The 24,035-nt window shown below is 43.9% G+C and overlaps 1 protein-coding gene across 6 annotated transcripts in view; it reads left to right on the forward strand.

Moving 5' to 3' along the window:
- The window catches only part of TAGAP (T cell activation RhoGTPase activating protein), a 53,316-nt gene that overhangs the window by 22,910 nt on the left and 6,371 nt on the right, over positions 1 to 24,035 (forward strand). For 2 of the 6 annotated variants that reach the window (XM_071806460.1, XM_071806461.1), the window contains exons 3-7: positions 21,506 to 21,675; positions 21,971 to 22,012; positions 22,450 to 22,534; positions 22,645 to 22,698; positions 23,262 to 23,328. In XM_071806460.1, the coding sequence (XP_071662561.1) occupies positions 21,506 to 21,675; positions 21,971 to 22,012; positions 22,450 to 22,534; positions 22,645 to 22,698; positions 23,262 to 23,328 (418 nt within the window). Of the gene's footprint in view, positions 1 to 19,426; positions 19,451 to 21,505; positions 21,676 to 21,970; positions 22,013 to 22,449; positions 22,535 to 22,644; positions 22,699 to 23,261; positions 23,329 to 24,035 lie in introns of those variants that run through there. The other 4 variants (XM_065835765.2, XM_065835766.2, XM_065835767.2 and 1 more) reach the window with 3 other exon arrangements.

Raw genomic sequence — 24,035 nt, forward strand, 5'->3', positions numbered from 1 at the left:
GAGCCTCTGCCATAGTCTTACACCACAATCACCCCTGCACAGCCTTTCTCTTCACACATTCAGCCTGTGCACAGATCAGCCAGCCCACCACACTGCGTTGACTTTACATTTTCCTCCTACATTCAAATGCTTCTTCATAAACCCCACACTTCTTAAATTACTCAAGGGGGAACTTAATTTATTGGTCTGAAGGTCTGGGAAATAACAAAGGTTACCCCTCCTGCTTCAGCCTCAGTTGCAATATTTGCCTCATAAATGGACAAAGAACATCTTGTGTTTCCCATCAATACTATTCATTTCTGCTGAGAAGTGACATGTCAGAGAGAGCTGACTGAAAAGAACAGAAAGATTTAAATATATTCCTATCTAATTTCTTCTCACAGTCAGTTTAGATGTAGTTTTTCATTTCCATTGCTTTGGGTAATTAAAAAAAGTTTCAGTTATTGTATTAGATAGACATCCCATCAGAAATTCCCCTAGATGATACCTATACACAGAATTCTTAACATTGATTTGCAATGTCACTATTGTGAGACTGTGATACAGACTTTTTGGTTTTTTCTGCTGAGAAGCACATGGAAGAGTAGCAGTCTTTCTCTGGGTGTTTTTGGTTTTGTTGCTGTGTCTTTGTGTTTTCTTGTTTTGTTTGTTTGTGTTTGGGGGGTTTGTTGGTTTGTTTTTGTTTTTTGTTGGTGGTGTTGGTGGTGATGGTGGTGTTTTGTTTGGTTTGGTTTTTTTTCTTCCTGGTATGGCTACTGGCAGTTGTGAATCTTGTCTTTGTTTTTCTTGGCCTCTTCTTGGATGGCAGAGGAAGGTGAATGGGAACTCAGTTGACACAAAAAGAAGAAAAATGTCTGTGTCTGTTCATTTTAATCTACCTTCTTGCAGCAGACAATGTTAAAAAAGCATAACTTTAAGGAGCCTTCAAGGAAAACCAGAGTAATTAAAACCAGAATTTCGGCTATAAGCCCATTCAAGATTTTTTGTCTTGCTTACATTGTGTGAAAAGAAATAGCAGAACACATTAATTCACTGTGTTAGTCATTCTTTAACATAACTGCATGCTGCTTTACAGAGAACAACCAAGACAACGGTGTCTCTGGATATGACTGAGAGAACTGAGTGATGCAAAAAGCAGAGGTTCTATCAGAGAGGAAGGCTCTTCTGCCTTCAGGGACAGTAAGCTCAGAGTCCTGCTGCCAAGACTTAGTGCAAAAGGCAGGCATATGTGTCACAGCTTGCATGGATTAGAGAAACATTCGTTAATTGGTTTTATTTTGGGAGTAGAAGATGTTCCAGAAGAATACTCTGGGTCCCTACCAGCAATCTTTCCTTAGAATATTGTGCTCCTCTGCCCACAGGGACAGAAGCTGATGTACTGGTAAAACTGAAGTGGTTACTAGTGGATTGTAATTCCTACTTTGTTTAGGCAGACAGTTTCTCATAAAATAAGAACCAAAATCAGCGTTCTCCTATACTCGTGTCGAGAATAAAAAAAATCAATAAACTTGGGGCTTGGAAGAAAAAGCTTCTTATAAAGGCATAAGAACTGTAACTGTTTCTGAAGCAAGTAGCATCATTTGCCATTAGAGATAGAAACCCAGATTAGGTGGTTTACCAGCCTGATCCAGCTTGCCAATTCCTATATTCCTATGCTTTCTGTAGGCCTTTTCCCCCAATGAGATAGCTCAAGCTGAAAATTCAGCTGTGTTCAGGGCTTCCATGAGCTGATGAGTATTTGGATACAGAGGTTAGCTGTGGTCACCTGTAGGGGCTTCCCACCACCACACATCTTCACAGATCTTAGTTTCAATTGGAACTACAAGCAGAAGTTCCAGAATAGCACAAGAAAGGATATTCCCCAAATTGTTTCTAAAATTGTGAAGTAGAAGAAAGAGCTGGTAAGACCTCCAGAACTAATACAAATGCTAGCCTCATTCACAGGATATGAGTTCTTGTTGAGTGCTTCTGCCACTCAGATTTTTGGGCTTCCCCATCCTTGAGTACATTTTTAATATCATGTAAGGGGACTACTATTGGCTATTCAGAGAACCACAAACTCTCAGGATCAGCCCACAATGCAAAAGCCTTCAGGTTGTTTTAGTGTATTGCTTGGGGATTTGCTCTATAGACACCTCAAAACAGTCATTATACAGAAAGGTCATGGTAGTGCCCCTAAACGGGCACCATATGGCTCAGAACTATTACAGATGTGAATTATAACTGTGGTCTGCCGACCTACCCTGGATGTCTGTATTTTTCTTTCAAGTAAAAAGGACAAAATTGTGTAGACAAACAAATGTTGCCTATCTGAATATATGGATGTCTGTATATGTAACTATACATTCAATGGGATGGATCCTGTTGTCTTTTCTTTACACAACGCATTTTCATAAGGAGACAATGATGATAATGCTCAGGTTGCTCTGTTTTAGGTCAGCCTCCTCAAAATTCAAGTTTCCTTCTTCATTTTGGAATTACTAGGTGGAATAAAAATAGCTTGTTCAGTGACATATGGTCACCCATTCCAAAAGCAGAATCCCGCTTTATCACCATCAGCTCGGAGCACTGACTGGGAGGTTGTCTGTTGCAGTGGCTGTGTAGCCAGTGCCATTTGATAGCCCTGGAAGACCTTCCCAAGGCTGGAAGGACTGTTTGCACTGATTGCAGCACAGAGCACATAGGCTGTGAGTAGGTCGTATCTGGAGAAGCAGTTATCGCTCCCTGACCTTCCTCCTGGCCCTGAGGTTTGGGGTCTGGCTGCAATATCTTCCAGGTTAGAAAATACTTCCAAAAGACACTTAGTGCTGTTAAGTTTCATACTCTGAAAAGAAGATCTGTTTGGCTGACCTCCTCTGCTCTGCTTCCAAGGGTGTGTCTCTCATGATACCCCATGCCAAGATGCCTCATATGGCAGAGACAAGAAGCATGAAGAGGTTTGTGAGCTGATTCCAAGGGACCAACCAGGATCTGAGGAGACCTGGAGAAGAACGATGCCACCCCAGGCATGTCATTTTCTTGCCTTGCAAAGCCTGTCTTCTTCGCCTCTCTTTTGCCATGAAGGGAGAATGGCAGAACTGCTGCTGTGCTAACCTTGCAACCAACTGAGACTGTCATCTGAGGGGATGCTGAGGTACCTCAGGAACAAGGCAAGACAGAGAAAGTACCCCAGTGACACAGACTGATGAACACAGATAGTGTTCAGCATATTTAAAATGCAGCCTGCATGAGTGTCAGCAATATGACACATAAAATAAGAGCTATTTGTATTTGGGCTGATGGATACACATTTTATTGTGTGTGTTCTGGTTTCTGATGGTCTGCAAAGGCTCAAACTTGTCTGTGAAAGGTTCAAACTCCCAAGTGAAAAATGTAAAAAATTAGCTTGAAGTCACCCAAAGATGATGTTGACAAATAACAGTTTCTCAGGGATCCAAGAAAAAAGATTTTGCCTCAGCTTGGGCTGGCTGAATATTGGTTGATGAAGTAGGAATTTGACAACTGCAGGCTTTTCTCTGTGTTACCAGATAATCTGAAACCCCACCTCTGGCTTTTTCCAATATAATGTGGTTCGTAATCACTACTCAGTCAGCTTCTGTGAGGACAACAGCAGTGATGATCTTCTTAGCACTGGGGGAAGGCCCAGTGGGGCAATGATGATCAACATATTCCAGCAAATGGAGAATTCTGGTCATGGGAATAAGCAATTCAGCAAATTTCTCAAACAGCAAAAGGCACATAGTCACCTTGAAAAGAATAACACAAGCCAAACTAAGTCACTTGACTGGCGAACAAATGAAGCACTCATTTAAAAGAAACCAGGTGTATATGAGTTGCAGAAAACTTTCACACTTGCACAACAAGCCACTGGGCACTGAGGCAAGACACCGACCAGCTGCCGTGGATCATATGATGCCATCAGTCACATGAACCAGCTTTGCAGAGAAAATCTCTCATGAACCTTTTAGGCAGTTACTCAGCAGATTAGCTGTGGTTGCCCTTGTGAAGGTTTTCTATCTGTCTTCCCGATTTTGTAGCTTTATGTATTCTTAAACTCTTGTTCTCAAGTGTCCTGAACAGGGTTAAAGATAGAGATGGGCAAAGGCCCCCAATCTCTGTGAGGTGAGAGTGGGCAAACTTTCACCTTTCCATATTCCAGTGTAGATTGTTGCAAGCCTAAAAATGGTTATAGCTGGTCAGATTAAAGGGATGTGTTTCTCCCTGGTTGCTTGCTTAGTACAGCACAAGGAAGCAGACCCCGCTTCTAGTTTATCAGCCTCCCACATGCAAACAAAAAGTCAAACACCTCAGAACCTGCCAGTTTCTCTCTGAAAAGAAGGAGAGCATGAAGAAATGTCATCAGCGACTGCCTTCTGAATGCACAGTGGGCTGGAACATCCTCTCATTGGCACTGCTATCACTCAGCCTTCACAGGAGCCACTTGCTGACATGTGCAATCACAACTGCAGATCTGCCTCTGCTCTCATTCCTTTTTTGCCTTTCTGCCTTTTGCTTGGTCCAGGTGGAGGCATAAACCCAACTACTGTCTGGGTCTGGGAACATTTTGCACTCACTGTGCCCTGGGAAAAGCAGGGGAGAACCCAGCTTAGAGCATCCCCAGGTGGCATGATGGGAGCCTACAGCAGCTATTACAGTGCTGTCCAGAAAAATCAGACATGGAAATCCCAGGCTTCTTTTATCATAAGGAGGCATAAGAGTGGTACAGACCTATGCTGCTGAAGGCAACCTGGGCAAATAAATGAGATGCACCTCAGTGCATAAAAGAGTAGAATGAGAGCTACTACTGGGGAGAACAATTTAAAAGCAAGATGCTACTATTATTATGTGAGCAGTATAGGTGGAAGGAAAACGGTGGTGTCCTAGGAGCTGCAAAAGGAAAATGTCTGTCTTTATCAGGAACTGAAGGAAGCCCTTTTCTATGTAGAAGAACATGAAGTAGTTTTTATTCAATCTCAGTTTATTTCTTCATATGGAAAATAGGCTCCCTCCAGTTTTCCTCTTAGACTGAAGGAAATGTGCTATCATTCATGTTGTCTATGCTACTCTCTACATACTGTTTACCACATGTACAGTGTTACGGGAAATACTGAACATCTGAGCCTGTGGTTTAAGCCCCTTTATAGTCAATGGGGAGAAAGAGGCAGTTCCAGCTGCAGAAACCCTCTGAGCTTTTCTTAGGTTACTACCATAGGACAGGATTCCTTCCCACATAGACATGACTTGTTCTCTCTCTGGACTATGGAGAGAATCTAGTTGACTAACTTGGATGTAGAGGTGTCAATCTGGACAGGGAAAATAGCCAAAGGATGTTATGCCTACTACCTCTTGCATTGACAGGAATGTCTCATCAGTTCCTCACGATGCTCCATGGGACTGTCTGTGTCCACTCAGTTTCAGCCTTTGACTACCTGCTCTTGGGGAAAAAGCTGTTATTTTGTGCTGCATTTGAATGGCACATTGGGCAATAAGGGTTCACTCTGTGCTCCTTCAGCAAAGCCTTATTGTTGCCACACACTAAACTGATTATAACTATCATCCCAAAAGATGAAAGTATGTTTGTCTCATACTTCTGTGATTTCAGTGTTAGGATACCAGTGCTAGTGAAAATGGCAGGATGGAGGGAAAAAATGGAGACCTATGTCATAGTTCGGAAGCCATGGCAGTGCCAGTCAGCATGTCTTCACAGCAGTGACTGTTGTTGATTTCAGCCATCTGAGTTTCTGGGCCTTCATTCCCCAGGCTCTTCTTTGGCAAAATGACTCTCCCAGAGATGGTTCCCAGGGTTACCCTAAGAAGGCAACCTAGAAGTGAATTCTTGCTGCTCCCCTTTGCAGCTGCGGCACCACCTTCTGCCTGAAGGACAGGCTGGGCCTCAGCGAGCTGGGGGTTGTGTGCAGTGAGAAGACACCACTCAGGTATGAAGAGCAGAAGGTATTCACCTTCAGACGCAGTAGTTCTCTTATCCTTGTCTGGCCCATCAGCTTCCCTGTTGCCACTTTCTGGTGAATTTTGGTGACATTTCACATTGCTGTGCTGGGTTGTATGGCATAGCATTCATCTGCCACCTGATGTGGGCTACCTCAGGCTTGTGTCAGAATGTGGGAAGTGAAAGTAGAGGCATCAGTTTGTATTTAGACCGTGACCACATTATTTTGAATTGATGCTCTCCCCTTTGTAAACAGGCCACGCAGTAAGCATGCAGCACCACAGCAGCAAGGCCAGATTTGCAGGAGGGGGTACACTGAGCAGCGGGCATGTGTAGGCAGCTGGAACAAGAAGGGCAGATGTGCAGGGGTGCGTCTTTTGTGTACTCCTGCCAAGCGGAAAGTGGTCTCTCTTGGTCACAGAAGACCGCAGATTTACTTTCACCTAAGAGCTGTCAAAACCAGTTAAACATCAGTTAGCACCATTACTCTCAGCAGTCTTGAACTGCAAGTCGTGACAGCTCTGTAAGACGTGGATGGCCTGTAAAGTCCAGAGAACCACTGAGTTCTCTTTATTTAATGACAGAGCTCACCAGTAAGTGGCAGCTATACAAGAAGTAGAGATCCAGGACTGAAAGGGACTACCGTAAAGACATCCTCCAGCTTCAGGCAGTTTTGTGTCAGACAAGCCTTTAGTTATTTTATCTCTCTGCTCTTAATATGCCAAAGGAGGACAGGACCACACCTTTCTTCTACCTCATCTCCTCTGTCCATTGCAATCTGTGTGTTCTCGGGGCCAATGGCAGCCTCTTGTTAGATCCAAGAGCAATGGAGAGCTCCTTTTTGGACAGGTCCTTTTCATATCATTGAGATGTGGCCCCGGTCCTGGCCTCCAATCTCTTTCTCTATCACCAGGGAGATGACCCCCTCACCATCTCTGCTTCCCATTTGCTTCAAATAAGCAAGGGAAATTAAGCATCGCCCTCTTCTGAAGCACCACGAGATCAGGGGTAAGAGGTACCTCAGGCCTTCACCTACCGTTTAGCAAGCAGCAAGCTGAGACTCTGAAACTATATGTGGCTGCCAGAGCAGGACCCAGATAATGAATTTGTTAGCTGTGGCTTGCTGGCCACACTGTTTTCATTGACAGAAAGTTCCCACAGTACAGGATAGGGGCAGGTGCTGCCATGTCAGATCCTGTTACCAACCTTGCACAGTCTCCGTGAGAGTTAACAGAGGAATGTGCTGCTTTGGAAAAGCCCTGGTCACCTCCTTGGGACATTGCCTTGACCACTCTGAGGAACAATCCTGACAGTGCAGTGCCTGCAGCCATTGTATTGGTGTGAAGAGACTCCAGAACAGCAGCCTTACATTCAGCAGAAGTAAGAATGGGAAAAAAAGAAGGGGAAAGGCTGATCATGTGGATTTCCCATGTAGAAGCAGTGCTCCTTCATCCTGGGATGGGACTGGGCGGACGCAGGCACATGCAGCACCAGTGGTGCTCCAGAAGAAACCTACAGTCTGTGCTCAGGGCCCAAGGGGACGTGGTATTTAGGCTTGTTAGCCCTTGATGACTGACATTCAAACAACCCTGGCCTCATCGGCCCCTCTTTTGTGAGGGATTCCTGATCTTTTCAGATACAGGATGAAGGGCTGGGTGACAAAACCTTTACTTATCCCATGCAAAGTTTGAGTCTTAAAAGTTTTCAGAAAAAAATTATATTTAGAGTGCACAAAATGCCAGCCCCCCAAGGTATTTATCAAGAACCTGGGAGGGAAGATTAAAGAGTTACACTGAAATAAACAGCAGTGGGAAAATCAGGCTACCCAGACACTTCATGTCAATCATAGACTTACTAATATTGGGTCTTTTGTCACAAACTAGTAAAACAAAAGTTAAATTCAGAGGGTGGATTTTGATTGCAACATCATTCTCTGTGATGTCTGTTTATGAATATGTTGAACCTCTAAGAAAAACATCTCCATAAACTACAGCAATAACTGCCCCTCTTGCAAAACGTATTCCAGGAAATCATGAGGGAAATAATATGTCTAGTGAGGAATCCATTTCCAGGAAGAAGACTCAGACTGGATGGGCCAAAGAGAAGAGAAACTGAACAGTGTGGAGAGGAAACATAAAACTGTGTAGTAACTGCATATCTCAACGCAGAAATAAAAATGCGCTAGAAAACATCACATGGGTTGTGATGAGATGTATTAAAATTTTTTGAACCGAGAAAGATAAGAATATTATTTACATGCATCCTAGGCCCACTCTTTATGCATTGAAGAGCAAATGGAGAAACATGCATAAACAGCTGAGAAGCCAGAGGACAGATTCCTGCTTCTTGTCACTTTTTCCATCTACCTTCCACAGGTCTCTGACCTCCATTCTACCACTGCCCTCAACTATGGGCACTGGTCTAGTTGGGTAACATGGGGCTGACCAGAGCTGCTTGCTCCTCACTGAGCACTCTCTGTTGTCTACTCAACTTCTGAAATCATTATATGTAACTTTCACTAGTATCTGCATTTCTTACTCCACCTCACCATCAGACCACGATACGAAAAGAGAAAATGAGAGATAAAAAGAGAGGAATACCATATCTGAGTAGGTATTAAGGAATTATTTCTCTCTGCTAATGATTACTTGGTATGTTTGTCTCCCTGAAGATGTCATCCAAATGCCCTTGCCATGAGCCCTCCCACTATGCACCAGCTGAAGGACTTGAACCCTTTGCCATGGTAAGGTTTGAGTCAAAAAACAAGTCACAGTGGCTTGCAGCAAGTGAGGGCTACTATCTCAAATATAAGGATGCTTATTTGCATCTGAGGAGTCAGCCAGCTCCTCACCCAACATTTCTGTCAACTGGCTGCCTCTCCTCATGGGCCCCATGCCCACCACACTGCAGGTAGAAGCTGTTCAGCTGACTAAACCATCTCCCATCTCCCTGGTCTGTTGCAGCCATTTTGACAGCTGTCAAATGTCCTCAGCACGGCAGCTGCTGATGTTGCTGGGTTGGTACTGATGGGAACTTGGCCTCAAGTGTTCCTTCATTTAGTTGTTATTCGGACAGGCCAACAAAGTGTTCCCAAGGCAACCCAAGCTTGGGAAGGTCCTTGAGAATGTTTAGTACTTTTTATCTTCCCAAAAGCAGAGCAGACTTTGAGAAAATAATGCAAAGGTATTTGTACCACTCTGTAGCTTTCCATATGCAGAAGAGCAAAGACACTGGAATGGTCTGTGGATCTCTCAGATGAAAGACTGTAAGATTCATATATAGCAAAAATGGGTGTATATATAATATATGACAGTTGCAAGTGCTGTTATCCACAATCAGGATGGTTTCTAGGTTTTCTCTACACTTTTGTTATTAAATATTTTATGGGCAGATCCAAACACCTCCTGAATTCCTGCAAGACCTTAGTAGGATTTTTATTTTACACTTTGCATTATAACGCTATTTATTAAAGAAAACGATACCTTCATCATTTTCCTGTGGTCATGCATATGATTTTTAATGGACTCAGTTTGTGGAGAAGGAATGCCTTCTGCTAGTGCACAAGATTATTAACATGTTGAAGTCCTGATAAAAGTTGATGCAACGTGGCAGCATGGTAGAGACATGATGTTCTCAGTGATCCAGTGCCCACTTACAGTAAACAAAATACCTTGCTGTGGCCCCGTAAGTTAGCCCAAGGCAGAGTTCATTCAGAGCAGAGCTCCAGTAGGGACACAATGAAACCTCTTCATGCATAAGATTTTCATTGGTAGCATAGTCATTTGAAGCACACTCATTTTTTTTTTTAGATGAGTCATTGACTAAAACTTGATTCTAAGCCCAGTTTGGAGCAACTTGTATCTGAATCCCAACTTTGCAGCATTCCTGTGCAATAATTCTGTGACTAATTGGAACCTAGATGCTGATCCCCATCCCTTTTCTCCCTGTGTCCCTAGACCTGGCATTCCAGGCAAGCACCTTCTTCTGTAATTATCAGATGCAGTCTAGGTCATTCTTTAGCCATCTGCTTTCTGCAGAAATGATTTGGGGAATGCATCATGTAGAGCCTCTGTACCTCCTTTCCCTGGTACTGAAAAAAAGGGGTCACAACAAAGAACACTGGTCAAGCACAGGTTAGTTTTATCTCAGCCATGCTCAGCACACAGCAGTCATGAGGCAGAGAAAACTGAAAGGAGCACACTGATCTCTAAAATCTGTCAAGACTGTTAACTTCCCAACTCCTATTTAAAATCGGGGTGGGTAGGTGATTAAAAAGACAATAGGTCCCTAAGCATCTTTGAGGATCTGGTCCTTGACTGCTTCCTCACCAAAGCCTCAGTGATAACTCCCCAGCACAACATTGCCCACAGCCATCAAAGCCAGCTCCAGCCTTCTCCCACCAAGATGGCACAGAATCATGTCAAAGGAGATAAAATCCCAGAAGCGGGCAAATGTTGGTTTTGTGCTCTCTTCTTTTCTAAGGAATGGAGACTAGGGTGGTACCTTGACCGTATAAAGTAAAGCCGTCATACATGTGCATCATTTTGAAAGCGTCTGTGGTTTCTAATGGAAATTCCCTGTTTTGAGGACAACATTTTTATTAGAAGTGATAGAATATTTCATGATGGCAGACTTTTATAGGTCTTCTCTCATAAAACCACAATCTGACACCAAAAGCTTGGGATTTTTTCCCATTCTTGTTGTCAGTTATTTCCATTTAAAGTTAATTTTGAACATGACCTGACTTAGAATGGTGTCATTTTATACTTGGGGTGCACAGAGAGCCAGGCTGCAGGAATTGGGACCTTTTCAGTTATACCGAGACGGATACAGAAACAGCCACAAAACCGCTGCAAGGGAAGGCATCTTTTGGCGGGAAAATTCATGCTGCAAAACTTCCAGATGTAGATAACTAGTGGCATCTTACACATCAGAAAAAGAGAACCAACAAAAATTGCATTTTGAGGAACTAAAGCTAGGATCTGCTAAGCAATAATAAAGAAGAAAAAAGAGAAGGAAGAGAAAAAAACAACCACAGTGTCTGACCGTAATTTCCTTTTAGAAGACCGCCTCTGTAAGAAATTAAGCAACTACTTTCAAGTTGATAAAAGCTTTTTTTTTTTTTTGAATTAGTACAACATAATTCAGCATTTAAAAATTAAACTAGAAAATGCTGACATCTTTTTTCCTTAGTTACATTAAAATCATTTTACATATATAGAATACTGGCCAAACCTCAACCAAAATTCTCTATGGTAAGCTAAGCAAAAATGACTTCTTGACCAAAGAGAGGATACCGTACACATTTGATTTTGGATTCTTGTCCCACTGTTAAAAATAAGTCATACTCAGGGTGAAAAACGAGCCTCTGTCTCTTGGCCAGGTATCCCAGTGTACTGAAAATGGAAGAGGGGAATTTCAAGCTCTGAAGTGACACATGAGCCTAGATGCCATTGGCTTTCATTTGTCTGTGATGACAGTAGAGGAAAGGGACAAATCTATCAATTATATGGAAAAAGCAGTGATTTCTGTCTAGTGTATATTCACACTCCAGATCAAGATGTTCAACTAAGCACGCATCTGTGCTCTTTGTGGAAAAGTGATGAACTGAATAAAGTATTTCCATGGATTCTGAACATCTCAGTGTTCACACAGATGGTGTCACACTGGTGGAAAGGGATGTTCTCTGGCTTGTCATTAGGATACAGAGTGAGAAGTATACCTCCATACACACATCCCTCCAGTCGCCATCCCAGTGGTTTTTCAGAAGATTAAATATGACATTTATGAAAATTGGCAGCTACCTCTTACTTTCAGCACTTCTTGTATGCAGAATGCGTAAGAACTTCTTATTTGTTCTGACAGCCCTTCAGACACATTTTTGATGACAGAGGCACACCTTGGCACAGACCTTGTTGATAGGTAGAATGGGCTGTCCATCTAACCACCTTCCACCCTCCATTTCCTCATATTTGTAGCTCAAAACCTGAATGCAGTCACCAAAGCTTTACCTGAAAATCTGAATATGCTGTCCTGGAAACAGTGGAACAAGCCATATGATGTTTCCTGCAGACTTGTGTCGTTTGTGCCCTACACCACCTCTCTGCAAAGACCTTGATCCCCACCACAATTATGCACTGTTTCCATGAGGAACACCACAGCTAGCCCAGAGCTACAGGCACAGTGACTGAGTAGCCATGATGCACATGCTGATTAGCCACCCACAGATGTTTAATGACTTTTTCTCAGGGAAATAAATCCTCACCACCCACCAATTTCCAAAATGCTCGTAGAAAGTTCACTGGGTTGAGGAAGAGTTGCTCACTTGCCTACTGTGACTGAAATTATTAATTGAATCATAGAGTACCAGGTTGGAAGGGACCTCAAGGATCAGCTGGTCCAACCTGTCTTGGCAAAAGCACAGTCCAGACAAGCTGGCCCAGCACCCTGTCCAGCTGAATCTTTAAAGTGTCCAGTGTTGGGTAATCCACCTCTTCCTTGGGGAGATTATTCCAATGGCTGGTTGTTCTCCCTGTGAAACATTTCCCTCTTGTGTCCAGTTGGCATCTCCCCAGAGTAACTTGCATCCATTGCCACGTCCATCTGTCTTTTCCATTTGACTCCTTGTAAAAAAAAGAAGTTTCCATCTTCTTTGTAGCCACCCTTTAAATATTAGAACATGGTGATGAGGTCTCCCCTAAACCTTCTTTTCTCAAGGCTGATCAAGCCCAATCCTCTCAGCCTTTCCTCACACAGCGGTCCTTTGATTGCCTTTATGGCCCCTTCTCTGGACACTTTCCAGCACGTCCACATCTTTTTTTTATATAGTGGGGACCAAAACTGAACATAGTGTGGCCTGACGAGTGCGAAGCAGAGGGGGATAATGATGTCTTTGTCTCTGCTGGTGATGCCCTTGCTAACACAGCCCAGCATCCTCTTGGCTTTCTCTGCCACAGCAGCACACTGTTCACTCACGTTGAGCATGTTGACCACCAGGACCCCCAGGTCCCTTTTCACAGAGATGCTTCCCAGCCGGGCAGATCCCAGTCTTTCCTGTAGAGACTTAAAGTTATTTGGGGTGATAGAGGACTGAAAAATACCTGGGAAAAAAGCGTAGTCACCTAAGCCTTGCCGACGAGACTAGGAGACCATGATTAAAAGCATATGAAGAACTAAATCCAGTTAAATCTGGTAAAAGTTTTGCATGGCTAAAGATAGTTTGGCATAGGAAAGTAAAAATTAGAAGACAAAGAATATTGCATGTGAGAAGTTAAACACCGAAGTCTTAGAGGGGATAGCTGTGGGCTGGGGGTTTCTGAGGAGCTGCCACTGAGGTCCCTCAACCCCAGGCAGAATTAGACAATTTTTGCTAAGGGCTCTCGCAAACTTTCTTGCTAAAGAGGCCAAAAGCCCCATTTGGAGCTTGAAGGTACACAGCGACTGCAACGGTTGCAGTGCCACATGGCCCATCCCAAGCTCACTTTGAAGGAAGTAACTCCTCAAAGAGCATGTAGACATTGTGTGACAGCATATCCCACTATGTGCCTGATGTTTAAAGCATAGCCTCTGCTGTGGCCATTCTGGAGTCCCCATGCCACATCCCTTCCCAAAGGTTATATGAAGGGAGGGGAGTTCATGTTCAGCATCTAGACGAAATTATTAGTTTGGTTACCATTTTAAATGGTTATTTCATTATGACATTGCTGTATTTCCTCCTGACAATAAGCTGCATGCATAAAATAAGTGAGTAATTGATCTGGTCAGAAGTTGACTGTCACATTTCAGTGTGGTAAGCAGAACTGCATGGGCCTTAATGGACACAAGTGCTGCCCAGAAGCTAGCATACAGTCCTCAAAGATAATGCATTTAAAATGCCTTCACTTGTCAAAGATTTGCCATTAAGGCTAAAACTTAGGTATTATCTTTGTTATGTGGCACACAGGAGACAGAAGAGGCAACAGCTGTCAAACTTTTTACAGGGATCTCCTGTAGGTACCACTTCACCAAAAGCTATCAAAGCACCTTATGCAGTGCAGTCACCTTTTATTTTCATTACGTTATTAATGAGAAACTAAGGTAGAGAGAAGGCAAGCTGCCTTTCAGATGTTGCATAGAAAATCAAAGGGTAAAACAAAGCATCTCCTGGAGTTCACCCACAAAACCCCAGCACAAAGATACAATTGCAGTTTTTGGTTAGTCTGAAAATTCCCTAATAGGGGGATTACGGAGCGCTGTAGGTTTGATGAGTAAGCCTGTTCAATTGTTAAAGTAACAACTTTTTCCACGCTTGTGGCGTTCATTAGGATTTTTCTTTTAAGGTTAGTACAGAAATATTATCTGCATTGTTTATCTGTGTCAGTCTCACAGTTATGACAGGTTTACTTTGCAGCACACTCTCATCCAAAGAAAACTTCAGGAATGCTTGGTTCTGGAAGCAAACAGATATGTTGCAGGGAGGAGGGACAACCACTGGGACATAATACAGGCCTCTCAAACTCCTCTTCTAGCACATTTGGCTCTCCTAAAATAGCACAGACAGAAGTCAATTACAGTGATATGTTGTATTTCAGTGTCCGAGGTTAGCAAAGATTTTTGCTGAATATAACATTGGAGGTGATTTAGGGCTATAACAATTCCAGGGGGTTATGTTTGAAAGATGAACTCTGGGGATCTGTGCATAATGCAGTGAGAGTAGGAACTTTGCCTTGTTAACTACCAAATGGAAGTAGGAGCCCCCTGCAAATGTACCAGCATCTTAGGTTTGGCATGATTTGCAGAATAGTAAAGTGTTCATTTTTACTCTTTGAATACTAAGTTCAATTAAGTTACCCAAGGACAGGATTGGTTCACAGTGTTGCACAAGCAATACTAAGGCTCTCTGTAGCAATATAGTCTTTGGTTTACCCAAATGTTACAGCGTTGTTAGACTATACATCTTTTGGCTCAGCGTTATTATATCTTTTGGTGCCTAAAGGTAAGAGGATTCAATCACTCTTTGAAAAGACCCTTCTTTGAGGTACTTCTGGGGTACATATCTTATCTAAACAAGTAACCATGTAACTAATTAATGTATTTAGTAAAAATCAGAGCATTTCTCCTCAACTTTCCCTTACACTGCAGATAGGATTTCTTGTCAGACCTGAGGAAGGGCTTTGCACCTATATCAGGTGACCTGGTTGAAGATATATCCTCCCCACACAAACTTTCTTGCTAATACTAAATAAGGCAGTTCATGACTGCGAGACCACACACAGTGACTGTTTCCAGAGAGAAAAATCCCAAAGAAACATACTCATCTGATAAATGGGATAAAAGGTAAGGCTCAAACAAAGCACAAACAAACCTTTAAAAGGAAGTGGAAAGGGAGAACAAAATCTTCTGTTCAAGCTTCAGCCATCACTGAACAGGGAAATGGACATGGTGGCATGCAGGTTCCTTCTCTACATGCTCCTTACTGTCATGTCTGTGCAGTGACTGCAGATCCGAAAGCAAAGGCAGGGTTCAGAGTAGGCACATGTGAGTGGAATAAGCAAATGCAGCCATAGCAGCACGGAATCTGCATGGCAGAAGCGGTAATTAATAGCCAACTTTGCAGGAACGCAGGCCTGAACAGAACAGTCTGGCCTTCAAGCCAAGCCCTCTCCAGCAAAGAGCTGATATAGCTGAACTCAATCGCAAAAGCATTTTTCCTTTCCCCTCACCACTCTCACTAGCAGGCACTCCTGAGTCCTGCTTTCCCTAGAGGGTTGGAATTCCTCTCCTGTTCCCAGCCTGGAAGAGTCACCATGCTTTTGCAGACTTGGAGGGGAGGATCTGGCTGCCCTGGTTGCAGTTGTGCTGGTTGGTGCTGTTGCCCGAGGCTGGCTTGCCCTACCCCGTGGTGCACCTCCTCCCTCCACATGTCCCCTCTGCAGCAGTAGTGACAGTCCCATTTGCCTCGTGGTGCCCTGCGGCAGGAGGCAGAGCCTGTGCCATAAGGAGCACTTGCTTTCTGTAATCCTCATAAGGTAGTCACGCTTTATAACAGGATAGCAATTCCAAAGTGGAGTGTTTATATGAAACACTAACACGGCAGCTGTTGCTAGTAGCAACAATATGGCAATTACCAGCTAATATGGAGATGTTTGTTTCAAATTTGTCATCTTGGTTTTGATGGGTGGCCAAAACTTCACAGAAGAACATTTTATTTTGTGTTGTGTGGATGTGCATGCACAAGGACAAGGCATGCACAAGGACAAGGCATGACAGCAATAACTCTCTCAAAGTACAGGGTCAAACGTGCTCAGGGGAGTTTAACTGTAGACAGCGGAGTTGTGCTTGGAAAGATCTGCTTTGCCTGACATCGTGTTTGCCTGGTGGATGGAGTCCAGGTGTGTGGTCATAAATGTTCACATTCATGGTTCATTTAGTGCTAATGAGGATCTGGTTACCGGCAGTTCTACTTACTACTTACGAAGCAGGTACAACACAGGAATGACAAACTCACAAATGCGTTGCTATGATGAAGAGTTTGGGGATACTCCCATCATACTGCTGGGGCTTGGAGGAGGCCAAGTAGAGGCAAATGATGGGGAAATTCCAACTACTTCTGGTTGTTCCTCCTGGGCTCCTATGGTGACAGTTGTACTCACAGCCATAGGTGCTTGCTATTCCTGGAGCAGCTCCCACTCTGCCAGGGGAATTGTAAGGTGTTGCCACTCCTGAGTCGGTCTTTCTTTTCTAGTTTTTGCATCAATGGGACATACACACAATGCAACCCAAAATTACACTCAGGCCAAGTTTTCTTGATCTTATTCCAGACTTGCTCCTAGGCCATTGGCAGTCTGCAGATCACCTTTTGTGAGAAAATGAGATGAATTATGCCTGCAAATCACATGCAAGCTAGCATTCAATGTGAAATCCAGGTTATCTCTGGTTTCCACTGTTTCTTATTTCAAGATCTGAGATCATTTTGATGTGGAAATTCCAAGCAAAACACAAGGTGCAGAAGCAGGAGAAATACAAGCCTGCATCAACCAAAATCGAAAAGAAAACATTTTGCATTAGTTCTGAAAACCAAAATCAAGATTCACACCTCTCTCAATTTAGTAAGAAATTTAATCTGCCCCAAAGAACACATGAACTTGGCAGAAAAGCACCATCTCAGTTTCTGATTTGCGAATGGACAAGAGGAATAAGCAAATAAGTGAGAAACCTGTTGGAGTAACAAAAACCACTTTTCAATATTTTTTGAGTACCTTCAACCAGAAATCCTGAAAATATTAGGATTCAGACTTAATTACATGTATTCTTTGTTATCTTGTTGCTTATTGTAAGCAAGCAAAGATTTAAATCTGCATGTGCTCAGTCAGAAATCATGAGCAACTTCAATTCCTGGATGCCTTTGTGCACCTTTGTGGCCACCCCAGGGAGCCCAAGGAATGAGGGATTCCTAGGCATCACCGAGATAGAATGGCAAGCTGAATTCAGACACAGCTGAACACCAGCACAGACCCTTTGCAAAAAATGGTCTGTATGCTCATGTCCTCCACCACTAAAAAACCACACACTGGGACCAGTCACATGATGACAATTAAAAAACTTTATAGCTGCCAACTTAGGGGAAGCTTGGGGGATGCACTCATGAAAGAATAAACAAACCATTCTGCAAAGCAAATGCAACCAAAAGGGTGTCATGGGAAGGGCACAGAATATATACCCTGGGCTGTATTTACAGTATTAATTTTTGTTTGTAACTTTTTCCTATGCAATAGTAACCCAACGTGTAGAAGGACAGTGTAATCTAACACATATTGCAATCTAGACTTGATATCTAATTAAGAATAGAAATCAGTTGAACAGAGCTGGGAAAAACTGACAGTGGGTTTCACTTTCCAAAGGAAGGATTAGCGTGAGCCCAGGTCCCACCTGACTAAAACTGCAGGAGTTCAGCACCAGCTGGGTTGATGGGTCTGGTTCTGAACTGTTACAGGTAGGAGGTAGGGACTGGTCTGACCAAAGCTCAGGTTGCTCTCTTTTCTGTGACCAAACCCTGAACCATGTCTATGTAATCCACAACACACTCTGGGGAGTGGTAGGAAATCAGAGCTGCCTTCAGAAGATGTGTAGAAATGTGACCTGTTCCCAGCAACTCACATGCTATCCTGTTCTTTGAGTCAAGTAGTGCTTTCCTTAAAACAAAACAAAAAGCACCAAGTCTCTGACTTTGGTATAACTGCTCCCCTGGGGAGACTGCAGTTGTGCCAGTGAAGACAAAACTGGAATACAACCCCTTTTCTGCACGGAGTGGCTGCGTTGCAGAACTTGGCTCTTACTGCTCTGTAAGGGTTGGAAAGGAGCGCTGCTCCCAGCATGTCCTGCTGAACCTGCTCACAGCTGCACCCTTGCTGGTATGGGTGACAGGGCAAAGGAGGGTTTCAGGATTCATTCACACACTCCCGCATCACTAAGAGCCATCATGTCAAACATTTGTGAAAGTAGTAGAAACAAACAAAAGTGAGCTGTGGCTGGGATTTTCCCATTTGTGGTTTGATAAGGACTCTCTCCAGACACAGCAGATTTGTTCTTCTGTTTACTACCAGCTCCTGATTCCTTTCTCCTCCCGACTGGTTATGCCTCTTCATTGCTACAGTCTGGAGTCCTTCACTGAGCCACAGTGCAAAAGGAGAGAGGAGGAAAGAGGACAAAACACATAGCATGACCGTAGCTCACAGAGGGAAAATCACCATTTGGTCTGTGTTGGCAGCAAGCACTGTATAAGCCCTCTCTCCAAAAGCTGGCTGGGCAAAGTGCTTGGGAGTGGACCACAAAAGCAGCCTTGGCCTGGGAGGGGAGAGGGGCTGCACAGGCCCAGGGGGAAGCAGAGTCAACAATCTTATGTCCTGGCTTCTATAAGGAAAATGCTTCACATCTTGAGCAGCAAACTCAGTCCCTAGAGGTCTGGATCTACCCTGGGTCTCCCTGCTCCTGCGTTCCCTCCAGTGGATGCAAAGCACCTCAGCGGAACTGAGGGAAGCAACCTGATGTACGAGGTAGAGGGAAAGCTTGTACATGGGCTAGTCCTATAAAACCTGTTAAGTCCACCCCCTCTCCCACACCCTGATCTTTGTGTAAATGTCCCCATGCCCTTGAAGGAGAGTCAGAGCTGGCTTGGGGGAAACACATCAACTGCAAACTGCTTCAGGTGTGCCCAAGCCATCTGCCATCTATTCTGCTCGCCCTAGGAACCACTGTGATACAACAAACATCATGGCATAAGATCTCTACCAGCCGAGGGGCAGACCGTAGCAAAAGCTCTGAGTCTGCAAAGCAGAGCTGGGTGGTAGAGAAGGAATCAGTCTCTTCAGGGAGGGAAGAAGCTGTTCATGTAAGGGACCTTCATTTGTAAATATCCCATATGATAGGCCATTTCTGTTCATATTTAGTGTGGAGATCAGCTTTGGGAGCTACATCTGTGTTACCCTTCACACACTGGTGCAGGAAGCTGTGAAGCTGCTTTGGCTGGTAGGTATGAGGGCAGCACATGCTGTGCTGGTCCTCCTGCCTTCACCCACCCATCACAGCAGCTCTTCTGTCCTTGGGACCCTGCACACAGCTCCATGGTGCTCAGCAGGAGCCAGCACACCTCACATACTGCTTTTCACAAATGCAGCCAAGCTTCATTCTGTGTGGTCACACAATTATTCCACCAAGCCATGTTTTTGTAGCATGCCTGCTATTCAGATGGAGCATGTTTATTCATAAGGAAATAAACTGCTTTAAAGTCATTTTGGCACAAATCAAGTGTTTGTGATACACAACATAAAAGACCTATGAGAAAAAGGAATTATATCAGGAAGGTAAAAACCCCCAAATTGTTTTCCATATGGGCAAGCAGGCCTATACGCATACATTCCACATACAATGGTCATTATGTCCCCACAACTGTTAATAGATGGAAACTAATTAGACAAAGATACAGCAGTGTGTGCCAATGGATAGTCTGGTGATGTACGATCAATACATTATCCATTACTGTATCTTTTCCTCCTGGGAAATTCAAAGCATTATGCCCTGTATACAGCTGTGCCCTATTTGTAATCTAAGCTTCTGGCTGAACTAATCACCACCCACTAAACTCCCATTTTTTTCAGGAGTTGCACATTTTCCAGATCAAACCTTGTGTCTTAATCATGCAATCAACTGAGCTCAGAAATATGTTTGCTTACAGTGCTGGAAGTGAGGACAAGGCAGAGCTGAATTGCATAGGTCCCCTAAGCCTCCAAGATACTTAACAGACAGATATGTTTAGATATACATTTAAAAGGCATACTGAAAAATATATGTGCCGCAGCTACGAGGGAGCCTCAGAATAAATTATCAGGAGATGACAATATTTCTGCAAGATGACAATATTTCTGCAAGAATGTGCATTGGTCCATGGAGTTTAGTAGGGAAATGACCAACGTCACAGGACTGCTAATTAACAAAAAAATCATTTGCAGCAGTGAGTAAGAGATCAGTGGTAAATGCACAGGGCTGCAGAGTAATTGGTTGAGATTCCTTTAAGTTGCAGCTCTGAACAAGACTACAGTCTGCTGTCTCTACAGAAGCATGGAAATGATGGGCCTCAGGAGGCCTTGAAAAGTCACCTACAGCATCTCACCCCACAAAAGCAGGGCAGCTCTTCTTTTTGCCCTTCTTGACACATCTTTGTCTAACCAAAAGAGAATTTTGCACCTTGGATTTCTGCCAGACTTGAGCTGAGACTGACTGTCTCTTCCACATGACAACGTGGGGTCATTGCTACATGGGCCAGGTCTGATGTGGTTAAGTAAAGTACAGCTTTCAGCATGAATTCAGCAGCGGATGTAGCCGTGATGAGCATCTGCAAAGAGATGTGCTATGACACAGCCTCGTCCCCCGCACACATGAAATGGAGCATCCACCAAGGGAAGCATCAGAGAGACCACAGTTATAGAAGTCTGCTGTCCACCTTGATCCATCCCTGGAGTGTTCCCAACCCTCAACTCTCAGCCTTAGCCCCTCTTTTTCACTAGGTCAAAAGAGAGGTATCTAGAATAGTAGGTTGTAATTTGCCTCTGTCAATGAATCACTAGAACTAATATCATGCATTTAAAATCAAACATTGGTGAATTTTCATAATGGCCTGGTAGAGTGAGTACTGTTGTCCTTATGCTCCCGGTGTGCCCAAGTTGAGGAAGAGTCAGCAACAGACCCTGAAAAGGTACAGGGAGAGCAGATACAGATTTTTCTGGATTTTTTAATGTCTTCCGTTGAATTAAACTTTCTTACATGGACACATAATTCTTACTAAGACATATTTTAAGCAAAACCCTTTATTACATATTGTCATCCATTATTAAATTATTACATAGCACCACTTCTTCTATAGAAGTCCAATGCTTAGATTCTCAAGAACTAGTTGGCACTGGCAAAGTGTGTGTTTACATCTGCTTGCAGACAGTAAACTGTTGCTATTAGTTGTTAAAAAAACATACAAAAACATTTATCTGAATCCTGGCTATTCCACTCCCCCATCTTTTTAACTGTTCTTAGTGTAACTTGGTCTGGGGATGCATCTTTAAACTGCAAAATCTAAGGTCCATGAGCAGTCAAAGGACAGATGGCACCCACTGCCCTTTACCAGTAAGGAGAAGCTGCCCACACTGCAGCCCGCTCTGCACATCCCACCTCACACTGGTGATGCTAAATGGAACCTTTACCTGGTGAGTGTCTCATCTTTTCCATCCATAACAGCTACAAGGGCACCTTTTTTTTTTTTCTTTTTTTTAATTTAAGGGGAAAAAAAAAAAAGCAGCTCCTCTAAAAGGAAAGAGGAAGCCAGAAATTTCATAGCGTCTCAGTCCTGCCCCATGATGCTTCTTCCTGCCTGTGAATTTCCACCTGCCCTTTCTGCGTATATAAGGCAGCACATGTGGGGTAGAACTGTTTAGTCGCCTGCCTCTGTCCAAAGGATTAGTAGCAGTGAGGGAGTGATGTTGTTTCTCCTTTCCCCTGCAGTTTGCGGGAGGTGAAAGAGCTCTGGCTGGACTCACTCCTTGGGTAAGTACTCCCTGGGATTAAATCTGCGGTGTTGTGGTTGAAGTTGGTGGAGTGCTTCAGACACAGCTGTACAGAGATTTGCAAAAATAAAGATGGGGGAGAGGTGTGCTCACTGCTAAGCACAGCTCATGGGCAGTCCTGTCTGTGTTGCTTAGATTTCTGTTTGCAGATTAACAGCAAGCTCAAGTAGCTGTCACCACTTGCTCATTTTTTACATGGATTAAAAATTGAAAGCTTTTTTTCCTGCTTTAATCAAGAAGCAGATAGAGCAGCAGGGCTGAGTGCCTTCCAGAGCAGGGCTTTATGATTGACTTACGTGGAATATATTGCTGGTTCAGGATCAGATTTAAATGCTAGACTAGTTTGCAAGGGAGAAAGACAAGAAGGGTGCAGTTTAACAAAGCTCTTTCTTTGTCCATTCCCTGTTCAATAAACAGGCAAACAAAAGGATCGAAGGAAACCAGAGTGTCCAGAGCTCCCCGGATCAAACTCCTAATGAAAGTGTTAAGCAGCTGTAATACTGTGAGTGTCTTCATTGTTTCAATTCTGTCAACAGAGTGATTTTGAAAAGCTCTGATTTCTAAACCATAGCATTCAATTACTCACAGAATGTCTTTTGTTTTCTTGCCTAGTCAAAGACACTAAATGCTGGGAACATGGAGAGTCTGATTGAGTGCCAGTCAGAGGTAAGCAACTGCAATTGATTCCCTCAATCCTTGTTGGGTATTGGTGTGAGATAATTTAGCAAAGTGGGGGTGGCCCCTGCAGGAGCTGCCTGCTGCCTACGAGTGGGCAGAGCCCTTAGAAGGCAACTCTGTGCAGCAACAGGCAAAAGGAGCTGGGCATCGCTGTGAGCAGCTAAGTGCTCCTGGGGAGCTTGGCTCAAGAATCTGGCAGGCTCCAAAGAAAACAAAGCTTCCCAGAGAGGTTTGGGAGGAAATCTCCAGTGCCAGGGGGGACAGAGAAGGGCAGGCTCTGTCCAGCTGGGGCTTCTCTGGATCAAAAGAGCAGCCTGAAAGACCACGGGGTTGTGAGCTGCTGGGCAGGTCTGGGTGGCTGGCTATAGGGTTACCACAAACTCCTCTGGTGGGCAGTGGGGCAGTGTCGCTCCTGGACTGAGGTGCCTGTCCAGCAGGAGTTCGGTTTGCTCTAGTTAGTCACCGGAGCCTCTCACAGATTTCTGAGGAGCAACTCGCTGGTGGCCTTCGCTGCTGGTGGCAGCTCTGTAACTCCAACATGCTTCTTGCAGGCTGATGCCAAGAAATGCCCCCAGCTGGTCCCAGTAGATACTGAAGACGGACTTTGCCACTCAATGGGTGAGTTCTAAAAACAGAGGAACTGTCTTCTTATATAATTCTTGCAAGCTGGTGCTTCTGCAAAACCACCCGAAACTGCCGCTTCACCTCTCTGAGTGCAATTCACAGCCCTCAGCGCCATCTAGGAGACAGCTTAACCCCAGGAGTGCCACTCACTTGCAAATGACCTCTTTCCCTTATGCTCCATGGCAGAGGTGACAGAGCAGAGTGACAGAGATCTTGTATCCTTGTTCCCTGGTCCTCAGAGACACATTTCTTCATGTCCTGTGGCAGCAAGGGGAACTAAATGTGCTCATTTCTCGCTTGAGTATGGCCACTGAGGTGTGGCACTGCAAGCAAGTACTGCTACCAGCAGTTGCACACCAAAGGAAATAAACCCTCTTGGCAGCAGCAACTGCACTTGTTTTCACTTGCCATGCAAAACATCAGCATCTGTAAACAGCCCAGGGGAGACCATTAGCAAGGCAAGGTCAGATTTAGAGCAGACCATCATTTCAGATGATTTTTCAGAAATATCAGAAGCAAGCATTTCATATGACACTATGTTAAGTGACTTTCTTATAGCTTTTAACCTCTTGCTAACAAGGACTTGTGCTAAGCCACAAATCTAGGTCCTGAGAATCTCTCATCTACATAAGAGAGCCTCATTTTTGAACAGAAGACCAGTCCTTTATAGGAAATTTGCAGAAGGCAATGCCTTTAGAAAG

This window comes from Patagioenas fasciata, chromosome 3, assembly GCF_037038585.1.
Source record: "Patagioenas fasciata isolate bPatFas1 chromosome 3, bPatFas1.hap1, whole genome shotgun sequence".
Taxonomy (NCBI): domain Eukaryota; kingdom Metazoa; phylum Chordata; class Aves; order Columbiformes; family Columbidae; genus Patagioenas; species Patagioenas fasciata.